A 14,968-nucleotide genomic window follows, 5' to 3' on the forward strand; every position below is an offset into this window, starting at 1 on the left:
GGGACACCCTGAGTTATTTCTCATATTAACATTGCTCACCAGTGAATTTAAATTTATTTCTCATTTTAATATTACTCACCAGTGAATTTAAAGTTATTTCTCATTTTAACATTACTCACCAGTGAATTTAAAGTTATTTCTCATATTAACATTACTCACCAGTGAATTTAAAATTATTTCTCATTTTAACATTACTCACCAGTGAATTTAAAGTTATTTCTCATATTAACATTACTCACCAGTGAATTTAAAGTTATTTCTCATTTTAACATTACTCACCAGTGAATTTAAAGTTATTTCTCATATTAACATTACTCACCAGTGAATTTAAAATAATTTTCTCATTTTAACATTACTCACCAGTGAATTTAAAGTTATTTCTCATATTAACATTACTCACCAGTGAATTTAAAATTATTTCTCATTTTAACATTACTCACCAGTGAATTTAAAGTTATTTCTCATATTAACATCACTCACCAGTGAATTTAAAATTATTTCTCATTTTAACATTACTCACCAGTGAATTTAAAGTTATTTCTCATATTAACATTACTCACCAGTGAATTTAAAATTATTTCTCATTTTAACATTACTCACCAGTGAATTTAAAGTTATTTCTCATATTAACATTACTCACCAGTGAATTTAAAGTTATTTCTCATTTTAACATTACTCACCAGTGAATTTAAAATTATTTCTCATTTTAACATTACTAACCAGTGAATTTAAACTTATTTCTCATTTTAACATTACTCACCAGTGAGAATATTCTCTCGGTACCAGCAGAATAATGGGGAAAAGCATATTAAATTTTAGAATCTGCGTTGCATTAGCAACAAGTCCGGGGAAGTGGTCCATTATCGCAATTAGTAAATTAGGTTCTGCAACAACGGCTTCAATTCTAAGGTTGCTTTTCAATATTCCGTGATACTGATGGCTGACAAAATGTTGTAATCTCAAAAACTGAGGATTTTTTTATAATTTTTAAAATGAATATTTTTCTGACTGTCAAATAATGATATACTTTCTATTTCACAATTGAACGTATTAAAAAAATGTTTTTTTAAGCAACTCTTTTGTTTACATAAATCAATTTTACAGGTTAAGAGATGTTATCTTACTTAATCTCATCTGAGATATACTATCAACCCCCCCCCCCAAGATGCCACCCACACTAGTCGACTAACACCAGGTACCTACTTACTGCTAGGTGAACAGGGACAGCAGGTGTAACCAAACATGCCCAACGTTTCCACCCATACGGGGGTCGAACCATGGACACACTTTATGAAAGGCAAGTGCGCTATCAACCAAACCACGTTATTATTACCACATTTTGGAGGAAATTATATTCATACTGTTTTTTCCAGGTAATGTTTCTGTCATCATTATCTTCACCCGAACCTATTAAAATAGTTAAATGAAAAAAAATCATGGAAAAACAGATATAATTAAAATATTCACTCCTAGAGGTGTTCATCTGGCAAGATGGATATTTGCATTTTTACCACTGAAACCAATGTTCCAATCTTTGTTTGAGAAAAACGTATTGGTTCTGAAAGTTTGAAGCTTATCAGAGCCTGCATTCTCCAGTTATTACACGTCATGTGCAGTAAATTCGTCTTTTTTTTTTTTTTTTTTTTTTTTTTTTTTGACTTTCTCAAAGGGAGACAGTCTGCTATACATAACTCTTTATCTATATCAAACAGTATATTTTTTAACCTTACCAATAAATCTGGAAATATTAGGGACTCTGGGTAAATGGATGTGTTAATATAATAAATATCCTCAGACAGTTATGGCAAAATTGTGATGATGTCACAAACAGCTTGTTGAAATAGACCACAAATTTACCCTCAGTCAAATATACTTCATCATGTGATTTAAGTGACTTTGAGAGTGGAATAATTTCTGGTGCCAGACGGGGTGGTTCGAGTATCTCAAACTGCTGTTCTCCTGATATTTTCACACTCGACAATCTCTAGAGTTTAGAGAGAATGATGTGAGAAACACAAAACATCCAGTGAGTGGGAGTTCTATGGACGAGAACGCCTTGTTAATGAGACAGATCAAAAGAGAATGACCAGACTGGTTCAAGCTGATAGGTAGGCGAGAGTAACTCACCTACCTATCAGATGTTGTTATGTAGAAAAACATCTCTGAATGTACAATACGTCTAACATTGGAGGGAAGGGGATACAACCACACAAAACCACACCGGGCTCCACTTTTGTCAGCTAAGGACAGAAAATTGATGCTACAGTGGGAAAAATCTCCCCGCGATTTCTGCTGTGACATGCATATGGAGGTTAGAACATTGCATAAACCTTTAGAATATGACGAAACAGGAGATTCGCAGCATGAATATGCAGCCGACTGCGTGATGCTATCATGTCAACATAGACCAGGATCTCTAAGGAATGTTTCTGACACTTTGTTGAATCCGTGCCACGAAGAATTCAAGCTGCTGTGGGAACAAAGGGGAGGCCTTCCCAGTACTAAACTTCCTTGGAATATATATGAACCTTAAGAAATATCGATATTACAGGTGTTCAGGATGGTGAGGGAGTCTCTCTACAGCTGCTAATTCACACTGCCACACATTCTCAATATAACATGAGAAAGTACCGGTGTGTCTAAGTTCCAAACCTAAGTAGAATTATTAATTAATGTGTCGTCTTGTATGTTGTTCATGGTAGACTTCAGATGATCTAAGTTGCTATCACCCAAGACACTTTTTTCCTGAACTTTTCCCTGGAATTATGTTTTTTTCGCGCTTCGCGAAATACCCAAGAGGTTACCATGATGGTAACTGTTACCCCATAACGCTAATTACAAGTTAATTGTTACATATGTTGTACAGTGTATTATTCTAGTGTGGAAAAAGACATATACAGATCAGAATATTAGAATAAACGTCCAGAGCTAAATATACTTTTTCCCATCTTGTAGTTATCACTATATATCATTTTTCCATATTACTTTGGGTATTATACGCCAGAATTTATAAGGATATAGATACCGATACCGGCACGCAGTTTAAGGCCGATACTGGCACCTATACCGATATGTTTTTGAATAATTTTTATGTTTTTGAATCATTATTATTATGATCAATGCATATATATTAAGAAATGCTTATTGCTTAACCTTTTTTAAACAATTCAGGATGGTTAAATAATAAAGGACACCCCTGGGAGGCCTACAAATTAAAAAAAATTGTGAACAATCACATATTTAGCAATTTGATGAATACGTAATCGGAAATCTGTTATCAAAACGAAAGTTTGAATAATTTCAATTTAAAGGTAGAACTAAAGTATGCAACACGCTCAATAATACTTTTTATTTAAGAGATTTCAAAAATATTATCGAAAGTGAAAAAAAATGATCTATATTTTAATACGTGGAACTTGCATATCTAAAATTATGTTTCGAGGCTATAACGACAACCTCTATATTATTAAATTCAATTACCTGACAGATTTGTTTTATACGTTTTCATATTTTTTTTGCCTCGAAGAAAAGCACTGAAAAAATATATAATTTTAATATCTGAAATTAACGTTTAATGTGGTACCGATGTTAACGCACCGGCCTGCGAGTTTTTGGACTCGCCATGGGTTCGACCTCCCCACCCGTTCTGTGATTTCTTTACCGGCGCCTCCAGCATTCAACTCACCCGTCTCACGCACCCAACTCCCAGCGACACCCCAAATGTAGAGGGTACTTTTTCGCTCCCAGCCTCAAGCCCCACCAGCCCACCACGCTGGAGCTCCCCTACCAGCCTCAAGCCCCACCAGCCCACCACGCTGGAGCCCCCTATCAGTCTCAAGCCCCACCTGGACACCACGCTGGAGCCCCCCTCCCAGCCTCAAGCCCCACCAGACCACAATCATTACAATGGCTGTCTGGTTGACCCACCAAGCAGGTACAACCACTTAGCAACAACTGTTATTGAGGCAATAAATACATCCCTTAGAATATTTATTAATTTTTGATATATATATTCATTGTCTTCTATTTTTCAGTGCATTTCAACAAACTAATAATTAATTTTAAGAGTGACATCTATTATTATTTAATATTCTTCATATTTTTTTTATATTATCATAATTCTTGTGATCTACTCATTATATCTTTATCATCTTTCAATCAGTATTTCATATAATTTCGTTAATGTGTCTTTTTAATATAATTTATCTGCCACACGATATTATATATTAATGTATTATTAATGATAAGGTAACAAGACCCCAGTGGATATAAGTCACTCTGTTTCAGGTTATCCCAGGTTCTCTACATATATGCTATGTCATAATAGTGACTTTAAAGGGACTTGAGCTAGAGCATGACACAGCCATGCTGGTTGGGTGTTAGTCTGTAAAAATCTGCATTTTTCGTCTAGGTGAGTCCAGAGGTTAGCGCATTGGACTGAGAAGTTAAGGATTCACTTGCCATGGGTTTGATCCCCCACTTGATCTGTGATTTGTCTGCAGCTGAATTAATACAATTTCACGAATATTAATTTGAGAATAAATCTTCTCATCGGATTTCCAAATGTCATTCCTGATATTTCCTGCAAAACGTTGGGGTTTAGGTTTCCGGATCACTAACTGGAGTATTTCCTTGAATCTCCCATCACCTATTTCCCGACTCAGCATAATGATGTTGCTGGTTTAAAACCAAAATAGCCAAAATATGCTTATATACCTTTTTTTATATTATACATAAATGTTGAGAATGATGTAAAATACTGACAAGTTGATGGATAGACATACGTTCAGTAGCGGGGTAACAGTAATAGATATCCACCTGTTAGACATATGTCTCACTCCGCCTACCTGTTGCACATGTCTTACTTATCACCTTATATGTTTCTTAATATATTCACCTCTATTATAGCATGTGAAAGACTTTTATTAAAACATGCATTTCTTAAAACAAATTATGTAACAACGTAGGCTTACACTTGTAAGGAGGAGGCCGTCTCTCACTAGCAGGGTCAACATTAGCCACATAGAACGCATCTCTTGTTGTTTATAACGTTCACATTAGTCTATGATGAATGCATAACTCTCCTCTGCGTATAACTCATTACAGCTATTTGTTCAGTTACTTCACGAGGAGCGAGATAACTCGCTACACAACACAGCACCACACGTCACGTCAACACAGTCACCAGTTCTCCCACTGAGTGATTACTGGTTCCTCCGCCAGCCTTGTCAAGTTATTTATCTTTATTACTCCGGTTTAAAATTATTAAAAAAATTAAACAAACAGCAGTAATGATATTTGTAGATTACAGTTAAAAATGTTCAGTGTATATATACCGAGAGATGCACACCTTCAGGTACAGGAAACTTTGAATACTGTCTACCATCAAACTATCAATAGGTACCCTTCATAGTCTGGCGGTACAGACTATGAAGGGTACTTCTTGATAGCAGGAGTAAAAGAGAGTTTAAGAGAGTGGTGAAGCAATGTAAAAAGAGAGCAAATGAGAGAGTGGGTGAGATGTTATCAACAAATTTTGTTGAAAATAGGAACAAAATTTTGGAGTGAGATAAATAAATTGAGGAAGCCTAGGGAACAAACTGATTTGACAGTTAAAAATAGGAGAGGAGAGTTATTAAATGGGAAATGGGGTATCGGGAAGATGGAGGGAATATTTTGAGGAATTGTTAAACGTTGAAGAAGATAGGGAAGCTGTGATATCGTGTATAGGGCAAGGAGGAATAACATGTTGTAGAAGTGAGGAAGAGCAAGTTGTGAGTGTGGGGGGAAGTTCGTGAGGCAGTGGGTAGAATGAAAGGGGATAAAGCAGCTGGGATTGATTGGATAAAGATAGAAATGTTAAACACAGGAGGAGATATAGTTTTGGAGTGGTTGGTACATTTGTTTAATAAAAGTATGGAAGATGGTAGAGTACCTAGTGATTAGCAGAGAGCATGCATAGTTCCTCTGCATAAAGGGAAAGGGGACAAAAGAGAGTGCAAAAATTATAGGGGAATAAGTCTGTTGAGTATACCTGGTAAAGTGTATGGTAGAGTTATTATTGAAAGCGTAAGGAATAGGAGGTAGGTTACTGAAAGCAGTGAAGAGTTTTTAGGAGAATAGTGAGGTTCAGGTTAGAGTATGTAGGAGAGAGGGAGATTATTTCCCAGTAAAAGTAGGCCTTAGACAAGGATGTGTAATGTCACCATGGTTGTTCAATATATTTATATATGGGGTTATAATAGAAATGAATGCTCGAGTGTTAGCAAGAGGTGTGGGATTAAAAGATAAAGAATCTAACATAAAGTGGGAGTTGTCACGGTTGCTCTTTGCTGATGACACCGTGCTTTTTTAGCGAGTGTGGGATGACCCCTGTGCCCATGTTCCCTCTCCTTAGAATGCTGAAGGCACTTGACAAGGGCTTCTTGCAGTTCTTGATGAACACGGAGTTCCATGAGTCTGGGCCTGGGGTAGAGTGCATGGGCATGTCATTTATTGTCTTTTTGAGATGACCAGATTTTAGGTTTCAGTCATAAAGAATTCACTTAGATTGTCGACCCTTAGTCTGGTTAATGGCTCGCTGAGCACTGAGTCATATTGGGACTTTAGTATCTCACTCATTTCTTTGCTGTCATCTGAGTAGGTCCCATCTCAGGGGCCCAGTACTAGATGTTGTTTTACCTTTAGATTTGACATAAGAGAAGAAGTATTTTGTTTTCTTTTTTTTCACTTTCCTTTATGGCCTTTAGTTCTTCCTGAGATTCTTGTCTCCTGTAAGATTCCATCAGCTTAAGTTTGATATTTGCTTTTTCTCTGACAAGTGCCTCCCTTCGTATTTCAGATATATTGGCCCCTCTCAGCAGCTCTGTGATTCTTCGTCTTCGCCTGTATAGGGTGCGTCTCTCTCTTTCTAGTTTACACCTTCTCTTTCTTTTTCTTAATGGAATGTGCCTAGAGCAGACCTCAAGTGCCACAGGGTTAATTTTTTCTAGGCAAAGGTTCGGATCTGTGTAGTTTAGGATATCTTCCCAGCTTGTTTCATTTAGTACATGGTTGACTTGTTCCCACTGCATATTTTTGTTATTGAAGTTGAATTTTGTGAAGACATTCTCATAACTAATCACATTTTGCTGGCCAGGAGCCCTTTGCATACATGTCTGTACCTCTATTATGTTGTGATCTGAGTGTATTGTCTTTGATACGATTATATTACGTATCAGATCGTTGTTGTTAGTGAAGATGAGGTCCAGCGAATTTTCTAGTCTTGTAGGCTCTAATATTTGCTGGTTTAAAGTGAATTTGGTGCAGAGATTTAATAGCTCGTGTGTGTGTGAATTTTCATCTGGGCTGTCTGTCGTGCCGAATAGGAAAAACTTGCGACTTTGGCTGAAATAGCGGCCACGTACGTTCTCGCACCAGGAAAAACTCGCTCAGTTCCACTGAGCACCTGGTGTTTGAGAATTGTTGGTCCCATGGATAGTGATGCGTATGTTCTGTTCTCACAGGGCTGGACATGGTGACGTAGGATCAAATCCTGGCTAGTAGAGGTTCTGTTAATATGTATGTATGTATGTATGTATGTATGTATATATATATATATATATATATATATATATATATATATATATATATATATATATATATATATATATATATATATATATATATATATATATATATATATATATATATATATATATATATATATATATATATATATATATATATATATATATATATATATATATATATATATATATATATTTATTTCAACAAGTCGGCCGTCTCCCACAGAGGCAGGGTGACCCAAAGAGAAAGAAAATACCCAAAAAGAAAATACTTTCATAATCATTCAACACTTTCACCTCACTCACACATAATCACTGTTTTTGCAGAGGTGCCCAGAATACAATATATATATATATATATATATATATATATATATATATATATATATATATATATATATATCGGTGTTGCCCTTCGACTTGCCGCCCCTATTCTCGCCGAACACAGGTGTATTTGTGGCAGTGAAGCAGCAGACCGATTCGGGTACCATGGTCTTGTGTGCCGTAAATCCGAGGGAAAATTTGCAAGACGTGAGGAGGTTAATAACATTATCAAGAGGAGCCTCACAACAGCTGGATGCCCAGCAGTAAGGGAGCCACCCCCAACTATGCAGATCTGATGGCAGCCAGAAGCGTCCAGATGGTATCACCCTTCAAGCCTGGACAGATGGGAAGCAGGTGGTGTGGGACTATACATGTGCATCTACCTTGGCTGATACCTATCTCCAATACACCATGGAGGAAGGAGGGGCAGCTGCCAGCTTCAGGGAGTCCCAAAAGTCTAGAAAATATGGAGAACTTGCCCATCATTATATGTTTGTTCCCATAGGCTCAGAGACCCTTGGCTCATGGGGAAAGAGTGCATCTAAATTCCTTAAGGAGCTGGGAAAAAGACTCATCAGGGTAACTAGGGATCCCAGGGCAGCTAGTTTTCTGTTCCAGCGGCTCAGTGCGGCTGTTCAAAGGGGTAATGCCTGCTGTATTTTGGGCACACGCCCCAGCTCTGAGGAGCTGGATGAGATTTTCGCCTTATAATCGGTGATACACACGTAACAACATGTACCGTATATGCCACCTTTATATCAACAATGTATCTCTTAAATCTTCTGTACCATATTATGTAATAAAATATTCCTATTGGTAAAAAAAATATATTAAAAGATGGGGTGGTAGGGGAAGTGGAATATTCAAACTGCTTCAGGAAGAAATCCAAATATTCTTCCTTGAAGCCTTTTTATCCACTTCTCCGAGGCTGTGGGTCCCACAATTTACACCAGAGGTGGACCCCATCCTATATATATATATATATATATATATATATATATATATATATATATATATATATATATATATATATATATATATATATATATATATATATATATATATATATATATACATATATATACATACATATATATGCAAGTCTACTGCAAGGACATACATGGTCGTGGAGCTCACAGATTAATTTGAACCTCATCCTGTTTGGGTACCAGCCTTCACAAGCAGTCTATATATTAATGAAATCACGAAACAAGTGATTTTGAACTATCAACGGAACTGGGGCTTGGCCAGGACTCAATCCTGCGTTCCCATGCCCAGCCCATTTTAATGTTCAGCCCTGTGAGAGCTGAACAAAGTACGCATCTCTCTTTCTACTGGTCCATCAATCCTTAAACACCAGGCGCTCAGCAGTATTAAGTGTGTCATCCTGGTGCAATTACATTCGTGGTTGTGGAGCCTCAGAGACTAATTTCAACCTCATCCTGTTTGGGTACCAGCCTTCACAAGCAATCTATACTGGCCAAGCAATAGTTCTGTAATGATTCAAAATCACTTGCTTCCTGATTTCATTAGTATATGGATTGCTCGTGAAGGCTGGTTCCCCAAACAGGATGAGGTTCAAATTAATCTGTGAGGCTCCACGACCACGTATGTCCTTTCAGTAGACTTGCACTCATTGTTGACCCAAGTTCTTGAAGTGCAAAGGAGGTATATGGTTCAACGGTAATCACCATCAAGTCCAGTAGGGTGGACTTGCCCTTTAGATTGGAGAAAAACGTGAGAGATAAATGTAAGTCTTGAGAAAAACGAGCAAAGTGTCGTCCAACTGCGTTAGCGAATTCGTGTGGATCTGTTTTCCTTCCTGGGATTCTACGGACCACTTCGGGGTCAGGTAAATATTTACCAGCTAACTGACGTATTTGTGTGTGTGTGTGTGTGTGTGTGTGTGTGTGTGTGTGTGTGTGTGTGTGTGTGTGTGTGTGTGTGTGTGTGTGTGTGTGTGTGTGTGCAGATCGTACACACTGAGTGTTGATGACCGTAGACACGTAAGCTTGCCAGCTTGGTCGTTTAGCAGTCAGCAGTATGCCGCACGCATGTGCTCTCACTTGTTTCTAGGTTAGAACGAAGTCTCCGGAACAGTTGTATTGGTAGTGCCCCTAAGAGCCGCGCACTCCCCGCATTGGGCTATTGCCCAAACACATTCAAGACACGTTTTTGGAAATGTTTTCCTGAGGTCCAAAGGATGCCAATAATAGCTGCAGACAGTCGTGTGCTAGCTAAAATTTCTATTAGTTTACCACTAAGAAAGGAGGACCAATAAAATAGGCATGATGTGCTTAGAGTTTCCAATTCGCATGCTTGAACTGCCACCAGCGACTTCGGGGAGGACGCGTGTAAGAATGAGAAGTACTGGAAATAAACATTAGCTTCCATGAGGAAATGGTATGGTGATACCGACAAGATGTGGGAACTGGTGTTGTAAAGTAAAAGGACACAAGTGCAACTAATGTGACATTTATTGATAAAGCTCCTGGAGAGCGAAACGTTGCCACAATAAATGTCACATTAGTTGCACTTGTGTCCTTTTACTTTACATATTGTCGGTAACTCTACCAACTTTATTACAGGAACTGGTGTTACTTGATGCCAGCAGGTCCCTCTCTAGCCTCACCTCCTTAGTTCCATTACTACTACTACTACTACTACTACCACCTCTACCCACGCGTCTACTCACCTGACTCCTGCCACTATATATATATATGTGAAAGTTAAGACACATGTGCAACATCTGGATATCTTTATTGTAGACGTTTCGCCATCCAGTAGATTTATCAATACAGATTCTAGGACATAATAGGAAGACAGTAGAACTATATACAAAAGATGAGGTAATCAGTCCCTCGGCCTTGGAGTTAGTGTTCACAGCATCGTGGTGGAGGAGAATCTCCTCCACCACGATGCTGTGAACAGAAGAATCTCCTCCACCACGATGCTGTGAACACTAACTCCAAGGCCGAGGGACTGATTACCTCATCTTTTGTATATAGTTCTACTGTCTTCCTATTATGTCCTAGAATCTGTATTGATAAAGCCACTGGATGGCGAAACGTCTACAATAAAGATATCCAGATGTTGCACATGTGTCTTAACTTTCATATTGTCGGTATTTTATACCTTTCTTGCACATACATATATGTGTTTTCTTAGTTTTCTCTGTATTAGGACTGAAGAAGCCACTCGTGGCGAAACGTTTCCTTTAATAAATGTCCTGAACTGTACATAAGTGTCTTTTTCCACACGGGAGTTATTTCTTGGGTAGCTTTAGGTAGAGGTCGTTTTGATGGTGTGTTCATGACCAATTTTCCAATGAAGAGTGGCGGACTCTGCCTCCTCCCGTGTGATCAGTGGCCTTACACGGACAGCCACAAGGATATTGTCCGACATTGTCGGAGACAGCCACAAGGATATTGTCCGACATTGTCGGACAATATCCTTGTGGCTGTCCGTGTAAGGCCACTGATCACACGGGAGGAGGCAGAGTCCGCCACTCTTCATTGGAAAATTGGTCATGAACACACCATTACACAAGTTGATGGATCTAACAAACCTGTGTGTGCTCCATACCAGTTTGACAAAGTGTTGGGGATAGATTATGATAATGAGGGCGTGTACACTGAAGTGGCAGAACCCATTGTTGAAGCTGCTCTTGATGGTTTCAATGGAACTATTTTTGCTTATGGTCAGACATCATCTGGCAAGACATTCACCATGATGGGTGACAAAAATTTCCCTGGAATCATTCCCCTCGCCATTCAAAACATATTCCGTGGTATTGAGAACACACCAGATCGTGAATATCTTATAAGAGCATCCTACATGGAAATCTATAATGAAAGTATAACTGATTTACTTGTTGGTCGTGAGTCACGAAAATTGCTGCACATAAGAGAGGATCAGTCAGGAAATGTTTATGCTGCTGATTTGAAGGAGGAGTGTGTTAATTGTGAAAAGAATTTACTGGAATTAATGAGAAGAGGAGACAAGAATCGTCACATAGGAACAACAAACATGAATGAACGTAGTTCTAGATCTCACACAATTTTTCGATTGATCTTGGAATCCCGTGAAAGAAGTGAAGGAGATGGTAGTGAAGGGCCAATTTCAAAATAAAGATACCTAACTGTTGCATATGTGTCTTACCTAACAATCTGTCGGTATTTTATACCATTTTAATGTTCATTGATATTATTTACTTAGATTTTAGTAAGGCATTTGATAGAGTTCCGCACCAAAGACTGTTGAAGAAAGTAGCAGCTCATGGCATTGGGGGAAGGGTGCTCTCGTGGATTGAATCATGGCTCACAGACAGGAAGCAAAGAGTGTCCATAAATGGGGTTAAATCCGAGTGGGGATCAGTAACAAGTGGCGTTCCACAGGGATCAGTCTTGGGCCCGTTGTTGTTTATAATATATATCAATGATCTTGATGAAGGAATTACTAGTGATATGAGCAAATTCGCCGATGACACGAAGATAGGTAGGATAATTGATTCAAACGTAGATGTTAGGGAACTTCAGGAGGATTTAGACAAACTCTACTCTTGGTCAGAAAAGTGGCAGATGCAGTTCAATGTAGATAAATGCAAGGTTCTGAAGCTCGGGAGTGTCCATAACCCTAGCACTTATAAGTTAAATAATGTAGAACTTAACCATACAGATTGCGAAAAGGACTTGGGGGTTATGGTAAGCAGCAACCTTAAACCAAGACAGCAATGCCTAAGCGTACGTAATAAGGCAAATAGATTACTGGGATTTATATCAAGAAGTGTAAGCAACAGAAGTCCAGAGGTCATACTGCAGCTTTATACATCATTAGTAAGGCCTCACCTAGATTATGCAGTTCAATTCTGGTCTCCATATTACAGAATGGACATAAATTCGTTAGAAAACATTCAGCGTAGGATGACTAAATTAATACATAGCATTAGAAATCTTCCTTATGAAGAAAGATTGAAGACTCTTAAGTTACATTCACTTGTTAGACGAAGAATGAGGGGAGACCTGATCGAAGTGTATAAGTGGAAGATAGGTATTAATAAAGGGGATATTAACAAGGTCTTGAGAATATCTCTCCAAGAGAGAACCCGCAGTAATGGATTTAAATTAGATAAGTTTAGATTTAGAAAGGACATAGGAAAGTATTGGTTTGGAAATAGGGTAGTAGATGAGTGGAACAGTCTACCTAGTTGGGGAAAAAGACACTTATGTACAGTTCAGGACATTTATTAAAGGAAACGTTTCGCCACGAGTGGCTTCTTCAGTCCTAATACAGAGAAAACTAAGAAAACACACATATATATAGTGGTGGGAGTCAGGTGAGGTGAAGCGTGGGTAGAGGTGGAAGTAGTAGTAGTAGTAGTAGTAATGGAACTAAGGAGGTGAAGTTAGAGAGGGACCTGTTGGCATCAAGTAACACCAGTTCCCAGGATGGGTAATATCCTCTTGCTTAGTAATTTTGAAATACTGTAACTACCGGATTTCTGCTTTATAGTGTTACTGACAGAAATTAGTGCAGCTTCAATGCATTTTCTCCGTCTTAAGTCGTCTTCTTTAATAACTAGTTTAGCTTCATTGAATTTCATGAGGTGTCCAACATCGTCTCTATGTTGAACACATGCGTTTTTGCGGTCATCATTTCTGCAAGCATTTTTGTGTTCTGCTATCCTGATGTCCAGAGTTCTGGCTGTTTCCCCTACATATACTTTGTCACACCCCCCACATGGTATAGTGTAGATTCCTGCACTTGTGCCAGAATCATGCTTGGGATTTTGTATCAGGTTCCTAATAGTAGTTGAAGAGCTGGTAGATATTTTAGCCAGTTTTCTGTCAAACATTTTTGAAACATTAGTGGCAACGTTGCTGACCGGTAAAACGATGTAACTTGGAGGCTTTTCTTCAATTTGAAAGGTGTTGGTCTTGCTGAGGATACATGTTGCACGTTTCCTGCAGTCACGTATGAAGTGTAGGGGAAAGTGTAGTGAACTAAAAGAGTTGGTGATGTATGTACATTCTTCTTCGAGGAACTGCGGACTGGAAATTCTGTAGGCTCTCAGAAAGAAGCCAATAACTACCCCTCTTTTAGTTCTTGTGTCATGGTGAGAGAAGAAATGTAGAAGATCATTCTTGTAGGTAGGCTTCCGGTAGACTTTAAAAGAAAGTTTGCTTTCCCCTGTGCGTAAGAGAACGTCGAGAAAAGGTAACTGGTTGTCCTTCTCCTCCTCCTCCTCCTCCGGTAGTTACAGTATTTCAAAATTACTAAGCAAGAGGATATTACCCATCCTGGGAACTGGTGTTACTTGATGCCAACAGGTCCCTCTCTAACTTCACCTCCTTAGTTCCATTACTACTACTACTACTACTACTTCCACCTCTACCCACGCTTCACCTCACCTGACTCCCACCACTATATATATGTGTGTTTTCTTAGTTTTCTCTGTATTAGGACTGAAGAAGCCACTCGTGGCGAAACGTTTCCTTTAATAAATGTCCTGAACTGTACATAAGTGTCTTTTTCCACATCTTGTCGGTATCACCATACCATTCCCTACCTAGTTGGGTTATTGAGGCTAGGACTTTGGGTAGTTTCAAATATAGGTTGGATAAATACATGAGTGGGATGGGTTGGATTTGAGTGGGACTTGCACATCAGAGCTTATTTCTTGGGTAGCATTGAAAATTGGGTAGGTCAAATGTTTGTTAGTGGGATGAATTGTAAAGGACCTGCCTAGTATGGGCCAACAGGCCTGCTGCAGTGTTCCTCCTTTCTTATGTTCTTATGTAGTATCCTGAAGACTGGTATTTAACATAAGAACATAAGAATGTAGGAACACTGCAGAAGGCCTACTGGCCCATACGAGGCAGGTCCTTATCAAAACGACATCTACCTAAAGCTACTCAAGAAACAACTCCCGCACCCCCCAACACCAATCAAACCCAGCCCCTCCCACTCATATATTTGTCCAGTCTCTTCTTAAAGCTACACAAGGTCCTAGCATCTATCACCCCTCTGGGAAGACTGTTCCACGCATCTACAACTCTGTTAGAAAACCAGTACTT

At 38.6% G+C, this 14,968-nt stretch overlaps 1 protein-coding gene across 1 annotated transcript; it reads left to right on the top strand.

The window, feature by feature from the left end:
- Window positions 1–11,204: 11,204 nt before the first annotated feature.
- LOC128705674 (uncharacterized) lies at window positions 11,205–12,038 on the top strand. The gene has a single exon (XM_053800820.2). The coding sequence runs from the start codon at window positions 11,205–11,207 to the stop codon at window positions 12,021–12,023; it is 819 nt and encodes a 272-aa protein (XP_053656795.2). The 3' UTR covers window positions 12,024–12,038.
- The last annotated feature ends 2,930 nt before the right edge of the window (window positions 12,039–14,968 follow it).

Source organism: Cherax quadricarinatus, chromosome 88 (assembly GCF_038502225.1).
Source record: "Cherax quadricarinatus isolate ZL_2023a chromosome 88, ASM3850222v1, whole genome shotgun sequence".
NCBI classification, from domain to species: Eukaryota; Metazoa; Arthropoda; class Malacostraca; order Decapoda; family Parastacidae; genus Cherax; species Cherax quadricarinatus.

Excerpts from the sequence above, each read along its gene's own strand:
- LOC128705674 (XM_053800820.2), top strand. The coding sequence starts at position 11,205 with ATGACCAATTTTCCAATGAAGAGTGGCGGACTCTGCCTCCTCCCGTGT.